Here is a 25,409-nt window from a genome sequence, read left to right as displayed (position 1 = left end):
GATATCTATTTATTAAATAAAAAAAATTGGAGATTTTTATGATACAACGAAATTGAAGCTTAAAAAACTTTATTAGTCTGATATTTTTTACAATCATTTTACAGTAAAAACATAAGTGCCAGCAAAAAAATAAAAATTTCAAAAACCACAATTTTTTTAATGAATAAAAAAGGAAAACAAAACAGTATTTTATGTAATAAGTATTGCACAAAAAAAAACATTTATTTTGCGGCAGTATAACTTACATCCAGAGTCACGTCAGTCTAAATGGCGCGAACGTACGGAATGCACGTACATATAATAATTTAAATTGGCGCGAATAGCTTTAAGGTTATGTTAAAAAACAAGGTCTTTAAATGAAGTATTTTTATGCATTTTATTGATTCAGTAAATTAAATTATTGAATATCTTTCAGTGTTATTATGGAATACACAGTTTTGGACAATTAGTAAAGGTAAGTTTTATGTTTATACTAATCGACTCGTAGCCCGTGACTTTATTTGCGTATACTTAAATAATAATTTTGGAATATATCGAATTATATGAACCCCTGGTTACAGCATTTCAAAATTATGAAAAAGACGTTGAAACTTTGAAGTAGGTATCTATATATTTTTTTATTATGTATTCGTTATAATTCACTCTATTACTAAAATAACTAAAAATGTTTTTCATTGAATGCCCTAACCTCAGGAACTACTTTTTCGAATTGATAAATTCTGTAGTATTGGATTGTCCACTTATAAAGAAAGCCTATACACTATATATCATCATGTTTCAGGCAATACGGTCAGCTTCACCGTGGAAACTTACTGTGTATCAGCAAATTCGATTTTATTTCGAATTTCTTTTCCACACTTTATTTTTTGGCCACACGGACAAAGCCACAGTTAAATACTAGTATAAAATATATAATCACTTTAAGATCAATTATAAATTAAAGATCCTTTATCCTTGAAGCCATAGAAAAACTTGTATTTCATATTTAATTATAAAAATAATTCGATATTTTTAGTTCAAAATTACAAGTTGTTGTTATAAATGATTTTCCTTATACCTACAATGTGATTGTTCAAAAGTAATTATTCTTGAATTGTCGGTATTTATTTTATAAACAATGTTGGGTCATCAAGTGTATGTAATAAGATAAATTAAAAATTAATTAATATAGCGCCATTGTGGCATAGTGGGGAAATTTATGAATAAAGATTTTTTTTGTGGGTTCAATATAAATAGTTTGATGACATTCACATAATAGTTTTTTTTTATAAAGTATGTAATGTACAAAAACTAGCAAATAGAAAAATATTTTTTTTTACTACACAGTATAAATACGGATAATTATTTAAAAAAAATAGCAAGAGACTAAATACTAGTAAATCATTCCGCTTTCTCTTTTACAACATATTTTTAAAATTCGTTTAAAATATTGCGAAAAGGACGGACCACTTATTTTTGAAACTTAACGCCGCGCTTTTCACATTCTCCTAGTGGGAACCGACAACCGCCGTTTACAGTCCAAATGGTTAAATCAGACGCTTTGTCGCGGCACGATAGCCTCAATATAGTAACAACATAATCACTAAAATCAACATTTTTCTATTAAAATTTGATATGTACGCTCTATTTATTAGAAATTGCTTATTAAGATGCCAAAGACCCGAGTACATGTAATAGAATAACAATAACGAAACTGAAAGTTAATTATGTCTTCAAGAATGTTGTAAGACACTTGTTTTGTTTAAATAAAAAATATTATATATAGTAAAACATATTAGTTATAGAATGTGCTCGGAGGTATAAACAGGCGCAGAGGCACAGCGTGACTAACGCAACTACTGTGGCTTCGATTCCCACTCGGAGAAATAAATATTTAAGTCATTCATTTATTTCATTTCCTCGCTCTGGCAACAAGACAAAACTCAGTGTTAAATTCTAACACTCAACACGCAAAGTCTAAATGTTCCAACTGTACCCTGTCATGTGCAGGATACAAGTAAAGCTAAAAATAGTATTTTTGGCCATATTGTATTACCTTCTACAATATTTTATATTCTTTAACCAATTCTAAAAGCGCTAAATATTATATTGTCACGATCTTATAAGCATTTATGCTAAAAATATTTACCCTGAGCGGGAGCTGAACTCTTGACCTTCACCGTAGTCATGAGTTTCACTTATTAATCGGTCATGCAACACTGCACGATAATCACGCGATATCATCATATACGTAGATGATAATGCTATATGCACGTCCACGTTCTTTACACTCATGTTACACTTTAGGTGCAAATTATTTAATTAAATGACACTTTTCAATTGCCCTTGGCTTTTAAAAAATAATATTTTTAGCAGAGCCTAATGCAGAGGGAACTTAGACTCTTATTTATAAATTGCTCTCAAGTCTGAGATCGATCTTGAGATGCCGTTCCCCACTTTCCGCCAAATTCTAAAGACGTGGCGTGTTGGGTCACGAATCGCAACGCGTCGCTTTGCCTCGTTACCGGAGCAAAAGAAAATGGAATGGAAAAGAGAATATTATAGAATAGCCAAAAATACTTATGCCATATAAATATAATTTTGATATTAAGACCATCGTACTGCACTCGTCGATAGTTCTAGCACGGCGTTGCCGATGTTGAAAATTAAGGAAAGAAGGAAGGTATCACAATACTAGGCCCCCCTTTGTCTCCCCTGTTATATACATAATTATAGGATATGGAAATAGAAAGAATTGTGAAATTTACCTACTATCCTTTAACATCAGTAGAATATTCTAGCCCATATTATATAATTATACCAGTAGTGTCACCAAATATTTCAGTCTTTGTGGATATTTTTCTATATGTGGGAGACAGCATGAAGCTGAAACATTTTAAAATATTTTTTCCTAATTGATTGTAGTTTTGAGTTTAAAAGTAGCAAGAACGAGAAGAAAAGAAAAAGAGAAGTAGCAAGAAGATATAAAATAAGAATAAAATATTACCATACAAGTATTTTCCAACGCACATTGCTACTCTACTCACGATCGCGTGGTGCCAATATCTAGAGCACATAGTGTACGGAAGAGTGCCATTAGCTTTCACTTGACGATAATATATGTTTATTTATTTATAGAAATTAGGTTTTTTTTATTTATTTTATTTTAGGTATTATAATATTATAAAGATATTTTAACAGCTTTGTTGATAAGTTAATTAAATTACTTTTAAATACTTAACAGCTAATGTATGGGTGTAGTAATTTTATTCAATCTTTAACCAAAATTTTGTGATGAACTAAAAAAAGTAAACAAAAAATGGAGATCAGTCTTCACGTTTTACCTAGCTAGAGGGAGTTGGTTGGCGGAACTTAACGCCGCACTACGCCCAATCAGATTCCTTCCCTCCACAATATAGGGAATGTTATGGGGGCTAAGTGGAATTTTTACCTACAGTCATTTAGTACAATATGAGATACCAACTGTAAATAGAAACGTTTAATAGAATTATTTTCTTTGAAAATGTATAGAATTAAGTTTATACCATTAGGTATTGTAATGAGTACCAGAATCGTGTTGGAAACATCGTTTCATCTCACCAATGCAAAACAATCTATTGTTCTGTAGACATTGACAGTGACCTTCATAAGTTTACTGTACCGTACTATATACATTTATATTAATATCGCGTAGTCGGAGAGTTTGTTTGGTTGTACGCGCGAATCTCAGGAACACCTGGTTCGAATAGAATTTTTTAATTTTTGTGTTAGATAGTCCAGTTCACGTTACCACAAATTACCACTAAACCACATTAGGTTTATGAACTTGACAACCACTCTTGGTGTAGCTGTTCTGGAGCCGAATAGTGGAACGTATTACCTTTTTAACGTACGGTAAAAGCATGTTTTTTTTTAATTATGTAAGATTTTTTTAAATATTTTTCCATTCAGACAACTGCCTCAATGACCTTAAAGTAGTATATAGGTGCATTATTTTCCTAGTTTATTTAAGCTTAAATTGTAGAATTTACAACATTGTTATGTTTATATTCATCGTTCATAAAAATAAAACAATTAAATTATTTATCCTTTAGATGTTACATGAATCTCTGCATCATCAAAGTAAATTACCTTATATCTTAGCACTAATAAAAAAAAATAATAATGTCGCCGACGCGTAGTGGCGCAGGGGCACAATGGCGCACAGGCTATGTGCCTGTAAACGCAACGGTTGTGGGTTCGGTGATTTTCTCGCTCTAGTAATGAGGCAAAAAAATGTCTCAAACTTAACAAATATTAGAACAGAGCACAGGTTTAGATAGATATTAATGTAATATATGGCTCTAAAGCCTTCACTTGTGGCGCAAGTCCCAGGCACTATTCCGAATTCCTTTCTCTGCGACAAGATCCCACCAGTACATAAAACTATCATTACTTAGGATTCAATGTAATCATCATCATCATCACCACAGCCAGTTTTACGTCCACTGCTGCCTTTATTAATGTATCTAATATCAGCGAATTATTTTACAATTAATAATAATCGTTCAATTGAATGGAAATCATATGACTTTTAGGACTAATAGCCCGTCAATGTCAAGAGCCTAAAAAACTATTTGTATTGTTTGTCGACATTGATGTTTGATTGGCCTTCTCGGGAGTCTTATAAGAAAAAAGCGGACATATCTGTTATGTAAGAGGAATTTACCACGCCTTAGTTTAGCATTGATTTTTTTATTTTTTATTATTGCCGCAGCATCTCACCGTCGGATTATAAATGCGAAGATCGTGTGTTCATTTCCTACTTGGGGGAATGAACTATTTTCATATGCTCGCTCTGGTCATATGAGAAATTAAAGTGTTATTAATGTTACCATTAAAATAATATGTCCATAAAAATATATTATTAATGATATTCAACTATTTGTATCTATAGACTTTATAATTTATGCATATATTTCATAATATAAATAATAATTACGATCAAAGCAAATAACTTGATATAAACTGACTTCTAAACAAGTATTTACACATTAGGTCTTATATGAGCACTATTAACTAGGTCTTTAATAGTTTATTACATACTTCATTCATTCTATTAAGCTTAGTAAAATACATAAAGTATAAAATAATGTCATTAGAATTTATATTTGGTTTTCTTAGTAAAGAGGCCAGTCGTAGAGCAGCACAAACTGAGTGACTGTAAATGCGGCAGGCTGTGCGTTCGATGCCCACTTAAGAAATTGAAATATTTAATATTTTCACTTGTTTAAAACACTTTGCCCTAGAATTCAGAGGAAAGTGGGCAGCGGAGTATCTTACCACTAGGCTCCCTCAGCCTACCCTGCTACATGGGAGTATAATCTGAAGATGAATAAAAAAAATAATTTTTACCTTCTTTTTATACATATATTTACTAACAAGTAAAAAAAAAACAATTATGTCATTCAAACACATCGACAGGTTGATATGGCAAGGTTCTAAGTACAATGTATATAAAAGGAGAAATTAATTGCGTGTGTAATCGATATACCTGATTCAGGGCATGGTCAGTTACGCCTGGTGTGTTATAATTAGAATTACATAGATTATTCAAGGAAATTATTGGAAGTCTTTCTCTAATCTAATTTTGGCGATGGAAAGTTTGGATTTTATTTATTTTTACAACCTCGCGCATTTTTCTTAGTTGCAGAATATAAATAATCAAAGTAACTTATTAAGCTTCACGCTCTTTCCCACATATCAGTGTAGTCAGAGTAAGCATAGTGCTAAAACTTCCGTTCACTACATTTCTCCCAATTTCTAAGATATTCCCAACGCCGCGCGTGGCAAATCCCCTTATGGGGAATCAAACTCACAACCATCGCATTAGGAAAAAATATAACACAATTTATATGTGGTACACATAAAGAATATTAATTTTTCCAAACTAAATGAATACAAAGTGAAATAAATAAGCCAATTAGTGACTTCAAATGTCTGCGAAGTGGAGCATCGTGTGAATAACCAAATATAATGTTCGTATCTCAAAATAAATTGACAAAGTGATTTTGATAGCGACTTACGAATGCATTTCTCAGAATTTTGTGTTAAAGTTTTTCAAAATATTTCGCCTTAGGTAGGTAGATGAGGAAAATATTGAAATTAATGTCTTTTTTGGCATTTTTGCTAATTGGCAGAGATTAGCAAAAATTTGCCAATTTTAAACATTTCATGTTGAATGACGGAACTCAACGCTGCGCTTTGTCTCACCTTCTTTTATCCGCATTGGGGACTATAATGGCCACTTACGGCATGGTGGGTGACGAAACTCAATACTTAATTTATTATATGAAAATCAACATTTCTCCTTTTTCCTCAAGTTAAGGTTCGAATTCACGAGTATCGCAATAGTTGGAAAATATTAACTTCGCAACAGCTTTGCATTATTTAAAAAATATTAAACAGCACAGACTAAGATAAGACAGGACAGATAAGATCTAGTTTTTAGAATTAAGACACTTCGTTCTCCACTTTTCGAGACATTGTTTTGCCTAGTGGCGGAACCCAACGCCTTATCACTTACAATTGATATAAATTATAATTATTGCTTTGTGGTTGGCGGAATTTAAACTAATTTAAACTATTTATATTTGTTTAAGAATTTCACAAGTTTCCTTCAAAGTTCAAGCGTGTCATAGGCCGTTACTCGGTTACAATATCCGATTGGTACAATGCCCTTGAGGGTTTATTCGCAACGATGCACCTAAGGGTGGCTTTATACGTGTTATAAATGTAAGCTATTACAAAAATTTTATTAATTGAAAATTTGACGGTCGTGGCTCAAGCCCGAGGGTTGTAGCTACGATTCCTTCTCGGGGAATGATTTATTTATATTAGGCAGGAACCTGAGATCCTACTGTATGAAGAACTTTCGAAAAAAATTGACAACTAAATTAGCGTATTAAAGAAAAAAAAAATGAATTAGTTTGAAACCAGCCTATTGTCATAGCAATATTTGTGCCGCAACATTTGATGTGTTAAATTGATTGACGGCTATCACGTCGACAAATGATCCATATTGTCCTACAGATAATTATAGTCCTTATTCTTTCCCAATAAAGTGTATAATAACTTGTATTAGAGCGCTATTAAAGTGTCCAAAACGGGGTAGCATCTGATTTGAATTAATATCACATGATGGTATAATGATAGAACTGTAATTTTATATTGAGGTAGATTGAAATACTGTTTTATAGATAATAACTGAATTGCTGAACGAAATTTGATTTGGTTTTTAGTAATAGCCTGCCTAGCTTTAAGAAATGACGAAAGATTTCACAACATCTTTTAATTTTTACAGTGTAATCCACATATGCATGGGATACACCGTGTGTAGGCAACGTAATGTACAGACATTATTTCCCACGCAACGTCCTATTTTTGGGACAAGTTGTTACACAACTTTTTCCTTACAAATAACAAATATAGCAATTAAATTAATTAATTGATTTAATTTGTATTCGTACATTTTTACCCTTCATTTTAAAAGGAAATAAAACGATTTCTACGTCATATAAAAACCTTACCGTACTCTCAATACGTCATAACTAGTTTCAAATATTTTTAGCTATAAGCTATAAGAGGTGAGCATTTTAATGTTGAGGCTCGTTTAGGTAATAAGACTAACAAGCTAAAGTCAGTTGAGTTCCGAGACTATACACGGAATATTTCCATAATAGGGCGCCGAAGAAAGTGTTTTAACAGTAGGTGTTCTTTTTTATTTTTTATTTATTATTTTTATGGACATATTATTTAGAATACTAAAAAGACTCTAGAAAACGAAGAGAACTTTGACTACGCCGCAAAATGCCGTAGACGCGAGCAAGCATTTAAAATATTAAAAAACCTGGTAAACTATATATCTCTAAGCATACGTAATCTAAATATAATTATCTAAATAAACATAAAAATAAAAATAAAAACATTATACAATTCTTAATATCTGTTTATTTCCAAAAACTCGCTATTATCCTATACTTTAAGGCACACCCAATCACACCGATTCCTGAATGAATCACCGACAACAGCACCCAAGTCACGTCAACAACAGTTTCACTACGACCGTCGTGCGATACACTTGATATAATTATACGTATTTTATAGATGTAATAATAAATGAAAAAAGTGTTATTTTGTAATTAAATGAAGTGTTTTTACATTTGACATATATGTAAAATTAAATGAAGTGTTTAAGTGAAAAGTGAATAAATTTCTACTCCAAATTTATTATTGGAAAGGTATTTCTAATTTCTTATAATGTAATTGTTTTTTTTTTATATAATTATTATTTCTTTATATGACGTGCGAAAGAAAGTGGGTTGTGATGAAATGAAAGTAATTTATGAATGATTTTGATTTAAATGCGTTGTATGTTGTGTAATTATTCACCATTATTAGGTACTTGTTACAATATTTAATTATTTTTTTAGATAAATTAATGCATTTATAATCCGTTATATACAAAATAATAATCAAATATTAAAAAAATATATATAAAATAAGTAAATCATATTGCATCAGAAATAGCGAAAACAAAATATATAAACCGATCTATCAAATATTGACAAATCGAATTTATCAGTAAGATAACAAACATAATATTTATCTATGAATTATTTTGCCTCTTTTAAACATAGTACTCGTATATAGGTAATTCAGATTTTATCAAAAGATGTTTTGTTGTATATAGTTTATTGACTTCCTATAAATTAGATAGCTATCTAAAAGTAAATTCCTTTACATAATTGAAATAATACAAACAGCTTCACGTTACCACTGTGGCGTTGAGTTCCGCAACTCAACACACGATATTTTCAGAATTCGGCGGAACGTGGGAAAGAAGTATCTTAATGAGAACGGAGTGTCTTAACAGTAGGTTTCCCTATGCTATGCCTAACCTGCTATGTTCAGTGAAAAAGCGTAAATATAAACAAACAACACGATTATACCCGCATAGCAGTTAAGCAGGGAAATTCGAACGGAAAGACGGAGAATTGAGGTTCCCTGCCTAGGGTAGGCTATAGGGAAAAGGCTAAAACAAAATAATAACAAAGAAAGAGGACAGATTAAATTAATTAAATTACCAAAGAGCAATTCCAAAAGTAATTACATGGTATTAGCTTTATAATCCACTCTAAATTAACAATTCTGTAGGTGAAAGTGTATCTAAAATTTGGTTTAAAAATTATAATAGTAATTGTATTGCACAGCCACAGTGTAATGAGTTATATTGCGCTTAAAAGATATAAGAATTAGGTAGCTTATTACTTAGAAATAACTAAGAATTATGTATGACACGTGTGTCACATATCATGATGTGTCATGTGTCATACACAACTCTTCCTAAGTGTTCGAGTTACTCTGATGGCAAGTATAGTGGGTTACATGAGACCAATTAAAGTGGTGTAATATGGGCTTCTATTATAAACGGATCGTCCAGCACCAAATAAATGAAATAGAATCAGCAGTTTCAGAGATTAGGTGCTTAACCAAACAAACTTCACCTTATATTAGTAAAAAATAATAATACATTGGCCGTTTTTTTTTTTCGATTTCTTGTTATTAAAAAATGAAAAATTCCGAAATCTCCGTAAGCATCGTACGTAATAAGTATAGAATATCTATTATAATTATTATTTTCACCATAGAATAAAAATATTGATCGAACGCAAAATTGTTGCGTTTACATTTATGTATATACTTCCCTCTACTTCCCAATGGCGCCGAGAATTATTACCCCATAATTAATTTACATTTAATAATAAGTATAAATTTGAACATTTTCCTTAAAAGTCATCACGTCCATTACAATTACGTTCAGTCGTTTAAAACAAAATTATAGTTATCAAAAATTTTAAGTTGAATGTCAAGGCTGTTCATCCTCTTGATGTCATGAAAATACCCGGTACCTACATTAACTATAATTCTTTTCGTAAAACAAGTAATAATTTACAAGAGCGTCTGACTGTAACCACAATGGTGGGGGGTTCGATTTCCACACGGAGAAATGATTATATTTAATTAATTTTTTTTAGTTTCACGCTGTATCCCGCACATAGCTACGCGGGCAGAGATAACCTGGGAATCTAGTGTTAAGACACTCCGTTCGCATTAGGACACTTCTGTTCTCCACTTTTCGCCCAATCTTAAAAACAAAGCATGTTGGGTGGTGGAACTAAACGCCGCCCTTTGTCTACCAGAACGAGAAGATGTATAACAAATATAGTCATATTTCGGACCGGAGACCATATGTACAACCGTCGTTATTTCGCCACGTCGACCTCATCCGGGAGCCATATGAGTATAATAGAAAAACATAAAAGAATTATAGAAAAAACAACATATCAAGTTCTATAAATATTTCTAAGTCATGCGGTTACTTCAAGGCTAAATTTTTGCGATGATTTCTCGTTCCTCCGAACGTATTTTACAATAACTATGTTAATTTTGAGATTGTTTTTTTTTTTTACTTTTAATCTACATTTTACGCACGTGCTCTAGCCTTTGAGATTAAAAAAAGAGACGAAACAATTTTTTGAAGAACCTATAGGCTATAAAGGTTCCGTATTTTTTAGTTTGACATAGGGAAAACATGGTTCTATATATCAATATAGCAAAAATCCCATACTCGTATTAAATAATAAAACTCATTTCTTTACAGTAAATTACTTATCTTGTAAATAGCAATTTACTAGTACCGAATACGCCTCTACGATTGTTTACAAGTTGTCATTTGTTCTATTGTTCATTGTATCTGTGTTTTACTGTTATGTTTCATTGAAATATAATTTTATTATTTTAAATTATCGGAAATTATGTTGACTAATATAAATAATATGGTACAGCAGCGGGAAAATGTCTAACTTAACACGTAATTGTAGTAGACTCGATTCTATTTCGGGGCAATACTAATATTTTTTCTGGATGTTTTATATAAAATTAATAAGCAGAGAGAAAGTAGTGTCAAGACACTCCATTCTCCTCTGACGCTGCGCCTTTGTACCTCTATTCAAATTTATAAATATTTTCAAATTCATTCATCATCGTCATTAATAATTCACAAATTTTATTTTTATTATATTTTAAATTATTAGTAATTTAAAATGTCACATTAGTAGAAGCGGATGTAGAGCTAACTAATCATGTGGTCATATAATCGAAGGCTTTCTTTAATGGTGATACTTTTATAATAACTTACTTTAGGTGACCGTGAAATATGCAAAAGCTATATAATTATTAGAATATTATTTTGATTTTTGTTTCAAATTAGTAGCTAGTATTACTTAGTTCTGGTTCGGTGATTATTTATTGCGTTTAAGCGTTTAAGTGGGAAACGAAGTGCCTTAATACTAGTTTCCCTCTATCTACCCTGATGTGTGCGGGATGCAGCGTGAAGCTGATTTAATTTAAATTTAAGTTTAAGCGTAAAATTAATTGAATATTAATTAGATGCAAAAATTTCGATCTAGGTTTTTACCTACACCTATACCGAAATATTAAAAAGAATACTAACATTATACGTCAAAATTTAGAGTTATTTTTTGAATAATAAAAACTAAAATAAGAACAAAATAATGAGTAAAAATTATGCAATGTTTTTTATAATATTATAGTTGTATACAATTCTAATACTTTATGTATAGACTTGAGATGAATTACATATAACATTTACCTCCACCCGTCAAAGTACAAATAAGATAATCAGAAAACTGAATCACAACTGCTCATTGTATGTAAATGCGACCTCAAAATCGACCCAGTTTCTTGACAATGTAAGCCCTTTACAGTATCTTAGTATTGTTCAGAATATTATTTATTATTTTTATATATAATATATCGAGACACCGCCAGAGTCCAGCCGAGACTGGAAACGGGCGATATGTATTTTTTTTTAACCATTTTAAACTGCTCTTGAGCCCTTTATAACTCGTCAACCAATGTGCCTACTTGCATAAAACTGCATATTTGTTAAAAATTAAAACTTTAAATATTCGATATCCTTTAGTGACAATCGAATCTACAACTTGCGTTTACGCTTCTGCTAATAAAATATCGAAGAATAACTTAAAATCAAAAATAATTCGATTAATAAGCTATATTTTAAATATTTTTACTTAGATTGAAATTGTACCCACAATTGTTTATAATATACTTAAGAAAGAAGTCGCAAGAAAATAATGTTATTATTTAATTTAATGATGTTAAAAAAGGACGTTATATAGCATTAGTTTTAACTTAATCTAAAGCAAAACAAATTTGAAATATAGAAAATAACCATATTTATGACCTTTTACTTTAAGATTAGATAATAATAACATATTTATCGTTCATTATACGCAACAGGTTATTTACTAATTAATTACAATAAATCATTTACATACATTACGTTATCTATCCTTTGTGAAGGTATTACCGAGATATGAATTATTATTGTTTTATGACCCTTCAACTGCTCTTCTTGGGGCCATCGTCGTATGACTGTAACGCGATAGTTGTGGGTTCGATCTCCACACGAGAACCTGAAATATTATTTTTTTTAGTTTCCTTCTCTCTAACGTCTTTTTACGTTGAGTTTTTCCACTCAGTACGCAATGCCTCCAGTATTCAGCAGGAAGTGGGGAACGGACGTGTTTAAATGGGAACAAAGTAGGTTCCCAGAGCCAGAAAATGACACTAGTTCTCCCTAGTGGAATTTGAACTCACAACCGTTGCGCTTAGACGCTGTGCCGCTTCGCCGCGACGGCCTCTAAATTAGTTTTATAGGCTTTAATTTTAATTCTGTAATATGTATACGTAAAATATTTAAACTTTCTTTGTTATTTGTGAACATTAATAAGGAAGCTTTTAAGCTTACTTACATACGTCAATAAGTACCTATATCAGTACTTCTGCCAAAGAATGCTGTTACTCAGTTCCTTAGTGATTAATAAATGAATCATTCATACATTTCATTATAACAAGGCGCAGTGTTGGATGTCGCTGCTCAATATAAAGTAATTTGGTACTAAGTCAAAAGATAACGGAGTGTCGTAACACTAGGTTCCCTCTGTCTACTCTGTTATAAGTGAGGTACAGCGTGAAACTAAAAAAAAACACTAACTCTTGTCCCATTAACCTACATCCAGAGATTGCTTATATTGTTATATATTGCAGAAGCTTGTCAGAACCTTCTCATATGTTTGTTCTACTTATATATATTTAGCCTGAATCAAAATTAAGAAATAAAAAGTATAATCAGACAAAGACGCTGGCGCGCACTGTTAATTTTCATTTTCTCACTCTCAACAGGGCAAAGTGTGACATTAAGTTCTGCTGCTCAACATACAATATCACTAAAATTGTGCCAGAAGTGGGGAAAACAAACAGTTTTAACACTAGTTTCCCTGTAACATACTCTGCTATATGCAGAATATGTGACACAAAAAAATGCGTCTGCAATAAATAATCAAGACTTGAGTAGATTCTTCCTCAACTTCACGCTGTATCTTGATACTCCGTTTCCCACTTATCGCTGAATTTTCGAGATATTGAGTGGTGGAACTCAACGGCGAAAAAATTATAAATAAATAATTAATTCTATCGGGTGGAAATCGAACCCACACACACTTACAATCACACGCTTGTACCATTGCGCCACGACAGCCTCTAGTAGATAATGTGAATAATATTATTAACATTATCATTTACAGATAGACATTGAAGAATAGCAAGAGAAGGGGTTTTCACCAGTCGTAATGTGAAGATATCAAAATGTTGTTGAACATTTGCAAATCATGTCAGTAGTAAGTATATTTTTTTACTCACTTCAAGTACAATTACTTACTATAGAATATACCGTTAGGTAATTGAATTGAATTTGAGATTGAAACATAGTGGGCATGCACATGATGAACTCAACGGTCGATTTGCTCGTGTTAGCAATTTTACAGAAAAAGTATAAAAAGTTTAATATAATGGAATTCGAAGCTCCACCTCTACCCTAACGTCCATCCTCTGATCACTAAGCCATACGTTCTTATCAAGTTTCGTCAAAATTCTGTAAATTTTCGAGTCGAAATCGAAGTTGTAATGTGTTAGTGAATCATAAGGCTCCATGGAGATTTCTTTTATTAATAACATTGAAGATGTTTTTCCGGTTTATTCATACTAAGATTGGGTTTTACCAAATTGATAACTCTCACATAAACAAAATATCCCGACATTAAATCTATTTTTATATTCTGATGATAATATAACAAAATCAATATAAAGTTTATCGGCGTTGAGTTCCGCGACGGTTGTAGGCTTAATCCCCACTCTAGGGAATAAATTAATATTTATTTATGAATATTTTCATTTCTTCGGTCTGGCATCAAGACACTAAATTCAGCACTTTCTGCACAATTTTCGAGACCTTGCGTTTTGAGAGTTAAAACTCAACGTCGCGCTTGGTCTTGTTACCAGACATAGTAAAAGGAATATAATTGATTGCCCCGAATGGGAATCGAACCTACAACCATCGTGCTTACAGACGCTGTGCCGGCCTCATTATTTTAGTTACTATATTTTTTGAAATTTACACAAATATTTACAATTTTCGAAGTATTTTCGTCACGTCAGTTTGTTTAATCTTCATCTTCCGTGGTCAATCATGATAAGAGCACGTCGAGATAAACACTTGCAAAACGGAAATTTTATTGCTACCTACCTACTTTAAAAGTGGGAGTCGTGTTATTTGTTAAGTAATAAGTTGTTTAAGATTTTGTTTTAATAATATATATGTAATGTTTTATAATATAAATTATATTGGTTTCTAACATTTTCTCAAGGTAAACACTAAAAATATTATAAGTTTTAAAAAAGATGATTTGAAATAGATTTTAATAACTTTTGAACCATTTAAAATAGGTTGTTTTTAAGAACGTGGTAAAGTTTAATTTCATGTTATTATCACATAATAATTTGTATATTATTTATTTCAGCTGCCTCGAGACGATGTACTGGTCTTGCTGCGAGGAACGATTTTGCTTTGATAAAAAAATCGCTACTTACAAGTATGTAAAAACTGTTTTATAATTTAACTTGTCCCCCTTAAATTTGTTTGCCTGAACTACAAAATTTAAAATCACGTTTTTCTTGTTATCGTAAGAATTTCGGAAATTTTCTGTTAATACTCTCCTACACTCTCCAAAGCTTTTGCGACGTATTGGAACAGCATCTGTCAAAATGATAATGGTGAATTCATTTCTCAATTTGTTCTATTAATATGCTCTTATAGTTGTTCGGTTGATTAAAATAATTTCCCCGCCCTGTTAGACATAGTCCGGCGTTGAATTCCGCAATGCAATACGCTTCCAGAGTGTAATCCAGAGTACTTTTAGGTCTAGATTCTTTCTGTCTATCCTACTATTACACTTGTACACTATTAAAAGTGGCGCAAGTTAATTAACCATCATAAATTATTATTTTTTGGTAAACAGTAGTTTGTTACATAAAGTTTAGAAACCTATAATGTTATCACGAGTGTTAGATGTATTGGATTACATCTGACGCGTTATCAGCTTATCATTGCCAATATTGGAACGCTAAACACAAGGACGTCTTGATATTACCACATATCTATCCTATTATCTAGTAGCTTTTACCTACGACTGTCTAACCACTATTAAAAAAATAAAAGATTTTCTACAAATATGATTTACAGAAGAATATTTGAAATTTGATCTTAGATATATGTACTCTATCTATGATATATGTAATAGAATAACTCTGTAAATCCCAGTGTGTCTGATTAGATAAGGCAATTATATTAATGCTTAACATATTTATTGTATGTTTCTGTGATAAAGACGCTATCGAGATAAAGAGAAATTAACACCTTGTCCTTACTTAAGCCAGTTGTCGTATATTCGACTGTCACACAAATAAAGGTTAACGTGAAAATGGTTTGTGGTTCCGATATCCACTCGAGGAAATAATTATATTCAATTTATTTTCGTTGCCATTCTATCTGGTAGACAAACCGCGGCGTTGAGTTCCACCAGTCAACATGCAATATATCGAAACTTTGGTGATGCATGGAGAACAGAGTGTGTTAACATTAGGTTCCCTCTGTCTACCTTGCTAAATTACTTTTTTCTAAATCTGACTATTGTTATTACAGCCTCGAAGATGACAAAGTATATGCCAACGGCTACGCCAACATGGGGGCCAGCTTGGACAGCGTCGTCACCCAACAACCCATTAACAACAACCACTTACCCCAACACGCTGTGGTGGGGAGGGAAATAAATGAATTACCGTTACACGCTGATAAGCTATACGAGGTAAGCTTTAATAACATAATATGGAAAAATTGTAACTTTAAAAGTAGGTTAGACTATTTTTCCAAATCCAATTTTATTTAATCTTAAAATAAAATATCAATTTAAAAAAGCCTTCTGAAAAACAAGTTTTTTAATGTTTTTTCATGGTGTATTGTATTTAACAAATTAAGCCCTTTCTTTTGTAACCCATATGTAATTGCCCATTTTATTATGGCGGCCATCTTGGATTACCCACACTATTGATTGAACACACAATTTTAATAAAAGCTTGTAAAAAGTAATATATATATAAAATGTAGTACAAAGTTTGTAATCAAGACGAACATTGGATCAATTATCCTTTGGAGAATAAGTAGTTTATATAAAAAATATTTCCCCGCTCTTGCAGGCACGGCGTTCCGCCACTTAACGGAAACGCCTCTATAAACACTAAGCTCTCTCTATTTTCTTTACAAAAATATTTCTATTCCCTCCTTCCATTCCTTGTCACAGCTTATTTGGTTAAATATTATTGCTCAAAATATATTTATTGCAACGATCAGAGTATAGTACCTATTTATAATAGATATGTAATCGTATATTATTATTTATAAGTTTATAACAAATACGAATAACTAGTTAGCTTTAATGAAGATTTCTGTTTGATAGATATTTTAAGGAAAACTTAGAAAAGAATTACTTATTAAATTATATTAGTTGAGGAAACTTGTTTAATTTCACATTTCCCCAACATTTATGGTAAGAACGTATACGATTTGGCTTATTTCATTTTGTATTTATTAATTACATGTTATTATTATTAGCAGTTCATTGGATTCTAGCTTACCCTCCTATCCTCCTCTATGGTTATCCTGCAAAATCCTGCGGGAGACGACATGACTCTAAAAAATATCTAAGAAATGTAGCACTAAAATTATTGTAAAGGTCCACACTTTAAATCAAATGAAATGTTGCTGCTTATAAATTTTCAAAAAACATAATTATATAATGTAAGAAACATAATCATAAATAAATATTGAAAGTTTTGAGAATGTAAAATATTTGATTTTAATTTTAACATATGGCTTAGTTGGTGAAAGCGTTTAGACGGTTTACAAGAGTCGCAGGTTCAAATCCCGCTACATTCAATCTTTTACAAGTTTGTTCTCTTAAAAGTATTTAATATTTATTTTTCTTTTTAGGTTTTTTCTAAATCCCTGATATTTAGAGAAGATCATGAATTGAAGAAGGGCAGCATGAATTCTTTAGACGAATTAGAAACTAAATCAGAACCAGATTATCTATCAGACAAACCAAACAGAACTAAAGTTTACTTTGAAGACGAAGTCGATTCACCAGTTACAGACTTCGAAATAATGTTCAAAGACGAACTTACATACGACATATTTAAAATAGACGAAGAAGACACCCAAAGTCAGGATACTGAAGAAGGCTTAGTAATGAATGTTGCAGTTAAAAAACAAGACGTTATAAAACCCAGTACTGTTACTATTAAAAATGATCAGAAAATAACTAAACAACATCCAATATACGAATACGATCCTATTTCAATAGTGACTTTACCATCTTCTCTTACTTTACCAAGAGTTGAGAGTGTCAAAGGTATTTTACGAACGAATAGTTCAAAGGCATTAGATAGAACAGATTCTAGTAGTAGATTATCGCGACCTAACTTAAACAGAATGGATAGTTTAAAAAATATTGATCCACTCAAAATAAATAAAGTGTTAGCTCGAGTGCCTCACAGGAGTGCTTCGTTTTTGAATATTCCCGCACATTTAACAGAGAAACCTCCTTTGACCAAATCTAAATCGACTGTAGGCGTCGCGTCAGATTACGAACTAAAATTAAGTTCTTTACCGGACACTCCTATAATAAAAAGTAATAATTTGCCCAAATTTTTCGTTGATAGTCCTATAAATGAATACAAAGGAGATACTAGTTTACAAAGTATAAAGCAACAAGCGCTACTAAAAAATCAAAATGACTTTAGTATGCCCCGGTACTATGGGGCAGTTAAGCATGAACTGGCTGAAAGTAAGTCTATGCCGGACTTAAGAAATCCTAATTCGACGGGTAAAGTTAGTAAGCGCTTAGTCAAACTGAGAAGTAGGTTAAAGCCTTTGGTTATTAGAAAAAGTTCTGAGGAAAGATTATAAAGTGATTATGACATTTTTAATATCAATTGACTAGTGAGTTGACTTTATTTAGACAAAACATTTAAGTATCGAATATTTAAATTTTAAATATACTAAAGCTGCTAAAAATATATTTAAGCTGCTATTGAATTATATTATATATTTAAAGATTTTAACAGGTTTTGACAAAAAATTGTGTATGTTATAGTCAATATGTGACTTATTCATATTTTATTGGTTGTACAGTGAAACTTGAACCGACATGACGCTTTGTGAATTGACTTTAATAATATAACTATTATATTATAACTTTATAAATTTATTATGAATATAATAACAATAAGAGAACAAATAAGATCATTAATTGTAATATTTAAAAAAATACAGTATTTTTTGCTCAAAATATTAATGGTATAAAAACTAAATCTAGTCACAAACTTAAGTTTAAATTCATTAAGGAAAATTATATAATAAATATTCCTATAATTTACTATTACGTTAATCATAATTAAAGTTAATAAAATATATTAGTATAATATATAAAATATTATTATTAATAATAATCAATTTTAATGGAATTTGAACGGAGTGTCTTACCATTAGATTGCCTCTGCTTGCTGTATGCGGGATACGGCGTGAAGCTGAAAACAAAATAAAAAAAAATAATTATGACATTGACTTACTTATTGACTGTTAGGTATTTTGACTAAACCACTGACTGACATAATGTAAATGTTTTGTGATTGTTATATTTGTTTAAATTTTAGATTTTAATTTGAGTCGAGAAGTTAAGTCTTGACACTAATATAAAAAAAACAATAAAACTCACTTGTGCAGTCTTCCATTTTATTCCTTCACCAATAGTATGCGTCTGCCGCAGTCGGAATCACCTGTCATACTGACGATATCTGTCGCTTTTATTCTATTATTTATTTACTAACTACCCTCTTTTTATAAAACCTAACACTAGGTTCTCTTTGCCTTCTCTACTTTATGCGAAATTGAGTATGAAATTATATGAAAATTATATTTAGTGAAATGTATATTTAGTACCCACCTGTAAATGATAAATTAATATATATTTAAAGTTACCTGTGCTTTAACCAGTGTTTATTTCATAAGTATTTGCGTCTATTGTGATAATATTGAACATTGATCTGTTTGATAGTACTTAATGTAAATTGTTGAAAAATAAAATTAATAAAGAAATGTGAATTATATATAAATGGTTTTTTAATATATTTTTATTTGTCTGTCTTTATTATTTGTATATTACATCTACTTTTTAAAGTCTTTTTTTTTAAATGTTTCAATTAAGGAGTTAAAATATATATGTAGGGGAAGGTGGGGTAAGACGGGGACCTTAAGGGATTTTATAAATAAAACCCCATCTTACCCCACCTATAGGGCAAGATGGGGTACCTCCTTGGGTAAGATGGGGTATAGAATACTTAAACGTCGTCATCTTCACAAACAGGGCAAATATGGACAGCTTCGTAATCATTTATTTTCCACTCCTGCACAACCACATTGCGCCCAATTACCGCATCTCTGGCAAGTTATCCATCCTTCAGTAGACTCTGAATACAAGCCGTGGCAGTAGTAGGCATTCTGTATCTTCGTCATCTCATATATTAGCTCTTCCGTCATCCTCATGGTTTTTTTTGGATCTCTTATTTGTGTTGTTAGTTTCTTTTTGTTTGTTAGGTTTCGGTTTACAGTTTTATCTTTCCGCTAATTCTGTTTTATATGGAGAAGCAGTAATAATAGTCTTTGCGTGTATCTTTGAACATTTCTTTGTCTTTTTTGACCGTTCGTAGATAAGACGTAAACTTTTTTCGGGCTAACCAGATGGAATGCTGCATTATCAAAAGAATTATTATCTGTTGCTTCCCCTTCAGCATTCAATTCGATTTCAGTGGCATCTGCAGCAATGAAGTCATCACGGTAAAAATGTGTGCATTATAAGGCGAGATTCCACATACTTTAAATGCATTAATTCCAGTTGGCATTGTTGGTGCCGTATAAAGCTTTTCCGAAGAATTCAGCTACTTGAAATTGAGAAACTACTTTCCAAGGATTTGATATTAACTTTGCTGTTAGAGCCTGATCATAAAAAAATACTCAAAGGCCCCATAAGAACAACATCTGCTGGCTGAAATTTGTGGTAGGAAGCATATTATTGTCACAGCATGTTTACGTGCTTATCGATTAACTGCAAATTTTAGGTGTGAGAGGCATGGCCATCTAAAATCAACATGAGTAGGTTGGTATTAAGAGTTATTCTTTTATAATTTCGTGGCCTACAGATAAAGACTACAGATTATCTATATAAAAAAAGTTAACACAACTAGTAATGATAATTTTGAATTAAATCCAAATCCAAAAAGAATAACAAATTAGCAGATAAGACGGGGTTGGTACCCCGTCTTGCCCGCCAGTAGGTACCCTATCTTTCCCAAACTGGACTTATAAGTTGTATAAATTTTTTTGTGGGTATTAATCAAAGCAAGCCGAAATGAATTAATGAGTTTAGAGTAATAAAATAAATAAACATCAATAAAAAATATATGTCACGCGTCTTGTATATCGTATATCATGAACAGTCACGCACTTTATATATGTCAATAATTAAATAAAACCACTGTAAATTTAAAAAACATGCATACCAAATAGGAACATATTTTCTCCGACGAAACTTTTTGTGACACTAACAAGTACCACTATATACTAACAAATGGCATAAAAACAAATTTTGTAGTGACACTGCATTATATGTTTTCATGGGGTCCCCATCTTACCTCGCCACCCCGTCTTACCCCACCTTCCCCTACGTTTAGTTTATTTACTGTATGTTTTACTGTAGTAAATGAGTTGATAAATACAAATAAATACAAATAGGCGTCTATTGAATTAATTAATTACAAAATATACATTTTGAATTAATGTCATTTTTTAATATTATATTATTATAATAATAAGGAAAAATATAATAAAAGACGAATAAAAAAAGCGCACAATTTATTACAGAATCACTATCCCATACATTATTTTTTTATAATTTTTTGGTATATTTAAACAGTATATTCAAAACCAATTACAAACATAGAACCATTGGTTTCTTATTACGGAATAGTTAAAATTTTCTAAAAAAAATTAAAATGCTATCGCTATTTACTATAAACTGTACTTTAATTTACTTCATTTTTTAAAATATTTAAATAACTAAACACAGCAGCAAGCGATTTGCACAACGTTTGCTTTGTAAGTAACTAAAAAAAATTAAATTTACGATAAAATCAATTAAAACTTAACCCAACGTTTAAATTCTATTTCTATTTTTTTATATTTTAAATTACTTATAAAGCAAAAGATAAACTATAAAAATTTACTAAATAGCTATATTCAAAATGGCTGATAGAATTGTTGGCCTTCACTTATTACTATTACCTAGATATTACCGCGGTAATCATTATAATTGTATTGGTAATTTATCGCAAATGAAAAATACAGTGCTAACTTCTATTACCAAATCGCAAACGTTATTATTGTATAATACATGTAATTATTTATTAGAGAAACCGTGTTTGTGCGTAAATCAATATATAGGCCAATTTTTAATCGTTTTTTTTATATATTTCATTTACGATAATTTTCTTTTATAGAATGTTTGTATAGTGACATAATTATATTTAATTATTTTATAATTATAAACACTTATGTATAATGAAAATGTTCAAATAATTTATCGATAAAATATTGCTATTGCAACGAAATTGAAATTGAAAATTTTATAATCTGTAAATAAAAAAAAACTTTTAAAATTATCAATCACATATTGTAAATTAAACGTTACCTTATATTTATAGTATAATTTAGCTACAATATTATTTAAATTACGAATGAAGAGAAACTTTTTACAATTTACAATGATTTAGAATAATGCTACGCAATTCATTTTCGTGTATGCGAAAATTTATTTACATTCGCATAGTTATACATATTTTATATTTTAAAAATAAAAGACAAAAACTAACCATCTGTCTTAAAGAAAATTGTTTAATTTAAATGAAATAATATGTACATACTTGCTATTAAACATTTAAAGAAATATTTTATATTAAATTTTTGCACACGAATGAACAATTAGCGTTTAACTAACATTACCTTTTTATAACTATCAAATTTAGATTATTTTGGCTCTTTCTGAAAAATATTGTTAACATTGACTATAATATTATAAACTAATTTATTGGAAAAATTAAATTTAAATTGACAGATGGAATTTTAAATTACACATTACGCTATTAAAGTTTAAAAGGCTTTATTACATTTATATTTATAATATATATTTATACTTAGGTTTAAAGAAAGGCTAAGTCTAGCTTTCTAATACAGGGCACAGTATTGGAACTATTCACTATGTTATGAATACTACTCAGATATATGCGGACTAGAATTGGATTAAAATAAACTATTTTATATTACAACTGGCAAGGAACTGGAAGAGTCAAATATGTTTAAAGTAAATATTTTATTCGGTAGATATATATATATATTTACAGTAATATTTTTTTACTAATCAATAAATTATTAATATAATAATATATAATTTGTATATTAAACTTAATACAACCAACGGATTTATAGATAATTCTGTTCCATTAATAAAAATCATAGATAATTTCGATAATTAAAACTCTTTAGTTCCGTTATATTTATTTTTAAAATGTTATTTTATTTTGTTTTAGAGTCTCTTCCTTGCCAACTGACAACTAAATGTTATTAGCATGTAAATCTAAAATCAGAAAATAACTTCCACAATTCCTATTTATTAGGGTTATTTCGGCCTAATATTAAATTAAACTATTAAATTAAATTAATTTAAATTATTAAAGTACTAACAAAAACAATACTGTAAAACTACATTAAGCATACTAGGAATAATGTCTATAACTAGTTTGGTACTCATTTCGACTAAAATTTATCGCATAATTTGGAAATTGTTATATCTATTTAATAAATTATTTTTATAACGCTATAAATTATTAATTACGTTTCCAATTAATAAATGTAAATAAGCATACATAAAAGTATTTATTTATCAACATATTATAGATTTTATGTAATAATCACTTTTAAGGAGACGTTTCATATTTACTTTAATAATACAATGTTTCAGTGAATGCAAATAATCATATAAATAAGCCCATTTTTTATTCTCCATATATTGTTCCACAAAAAACTTAATTTTCAAAATAATTGACGTCTTAAATTTTGAAATGTCTCCTTTGCTATATAATATTTTATTTCTTTTTTATCTCAGAAATTTATTTAAACATTCTTTTTAGTTCCAAAGTGAAAATTCATATCCAAAAATCTTATTGTCTAGTCACTTCACGATTTTCAAAGTAGCAATACTAGATTTTAATAAAATTTAATTAATTAAAAATAATAAATAAACAATAATTATAAAATATAAATTTCAGATACATCACGTCTATTAATAAAACGTTGTTTACTTGTTTGTCTGTGTATATAAGGAATATTTATAAAGGTCATATTTTTTTTATGAAGATCAAATCAATTTAAGTATAAAAAAAAACGTTTTATCACGTTTTTGCTTGATGAGTATATGGAGTTTTGTAATTTAAAAAAATTCTATGATTGTATTTTTATTATAATTCCATTTCAAATATTAATACAAAGGTAAAAATTGAATTGAAAAACTATATATTTAATATTTTTAACAAAATATTAAATAGACGTGATAGTGACGTTTTACAACATTCGTTACTTTATGAATAATAAAATAATAATATATTCGTTACATTCTGGTTGTTGTATTAACACAAATAAGAAACGTGATAGTGCAACAATATTAAACTATAAGGCCGTCCATGGTCAAAAAGAAATGGCCTAAGATTTTTTGGTTTATTTTTAGCTGTAAACTTACCCAGTAAATAAACTTTTATAATTCGAATATTGTTAAATAAAAATTTATATGCAAGTGGAGAGGAATTAAAATTTCATGGAAATTTTACTATTTTTTATTCTTATTTAACCAGTAAAAGTAATGTATGTATTTAGTATTATGTACGATACATAATTATGGATAAGTAATATCGACTCTAGGTGTACACTATAAAAAAATGATTTATTAAAGGGAAAAAAATTGAAGCCAGTTGTGGCGTATGGGCACAAGCCCGCAACTGTTAACGGATGTGGGTTCGATTCCCACTAGAGATAATATATATACATAGTGAGAAATAAAATATTAAAATATTTTAATTTATTTGGTCTTGTTGCGAGGCAGAGCTCGGTGTTGAATTCCGCCACTTAACATGCACTGCCTCAAAAATTTCTGCGGAAAGTGAGGAATATTTCTTACAAAAAATCTAAAGTTTTATATTTAGATTTTTTTATTTTGTTTTAAAATGATAAACCTCGACAGACATTATTTATTTATACTTATTTTTTCATTTTAAAAACAACCAAAAAGTAACTTAGGCCACTTCTTCCACCGGACAAATAAAAGATTTAGCAGCGTCCTCAAAACGGCGTACTAAAAAAGAACAATTTCAAAACCAAAAAAAAACTATTTTTCATAATTATCTCGGAACTATTTTGAATCTTTTCACTTTTATATTAGTTTTATTGTTGCATAATTTCAAAATGGCGCCGATTGCTAAGAACTCTGCGGTCGATACGTCTTTGCCATCGACGGATACTATAAAATCTCCTTTTTGTAATTTCCCATCTATTTCCGCTGGTGACCCTGGGAGCTGAAACAGATAAAAATATAGTTTATAATAAGTAAAAACAGAAATAACATAGCTCGTAGCCGTCATGGCGCAGGCAGGGCACTTCGAGAACCTAGTTTCAAGACACTCCGTTCTCATTAAGACACTTCCGTTTAGCACTTCGCCTAATTCTGGAATTGATT

General features: G+C 30.1%; 2 protein-coding genes across 4 annotated transcripts in view; one reads left to right on the top strand and one right to left on the bottom strand.

The window, feature by feature from the left end:
- Positions 1-243: 243 nt before the first annotated feature.
- On the top strand, positions 244-25,249 carry LOC146535100 (uncharacterized). Of its 3 annotated transcripts, XM_085191769.1 has the most exons (6): positions 244-330; positions 416-454; positions 13,710-13,802; positions 14,982-15,053; positions 16,163-16,325; positions 17,507-25,249. In XM_085191769.1, exons 3-6 carry the CDS (start codon positions 13,771-13,773, stop codon positions 18,482-18,484), a joined length of 1,245 nt encoding a protein of 414 aa, XP_085047895.1. In that variant the 5' UTR covers positions 244-330; positions 416-454; positions 13,710-13,770; the 3' UTR covers positions 18,485-25,249. The 3 variants fall into 3 exon arrangements, with proteins under 3 accessions (XP_085047895.1, XP_085047894.1, XP_085047896.1); XM_085191768.1 differs by lacking the exons at positions 244-330; positions 416-454 and adding an exon at positions 8,062-8,258; XM_085191770.1 differs by lacking the exons at positions 244-330; positions 416-454; positions 13,710-13,802 and adding an exon at positions 14,719-14,828.
- The window catches only part of LOC146535099 (multiple PDZ domain protein-like), a 127,195-nt gene continuing 123,253 nt past the window's right edge, over positions 21,468-25,409 (bottom strand). The window contains exon 36 of the mRNA XM_085191767.1: positions 21,468-25,248. Within this exon, the coding sequence (XP_085047893.1) occupies positions 25,075-25,248 (174 nt within the window). The 3' untranslated portion in view covers positions 21,468-25,074. The remainder of the gene's footprint in view (positions 25,249-25,409) is intronic.

The sequence above is a fragment of the Heliconius melpomene genome, chromosome 10 (assembly GCF_056956725.1).
Source record: "Heliconius melpomene rosina isolate 202511_hmr_F chromosome 10, ASM5695672v1, whole genome shotgun sequence".
Classification (NCBI taxonomy): Eukaryota; Metazoa; Arthropoda; class Insecta; order Lepidoptera; family Nymphalidae; genus Heliconius; species Heliconius melpomene.
This window is presented reverse-complemented; position numbering and strand designations above follow the sequence as displayed.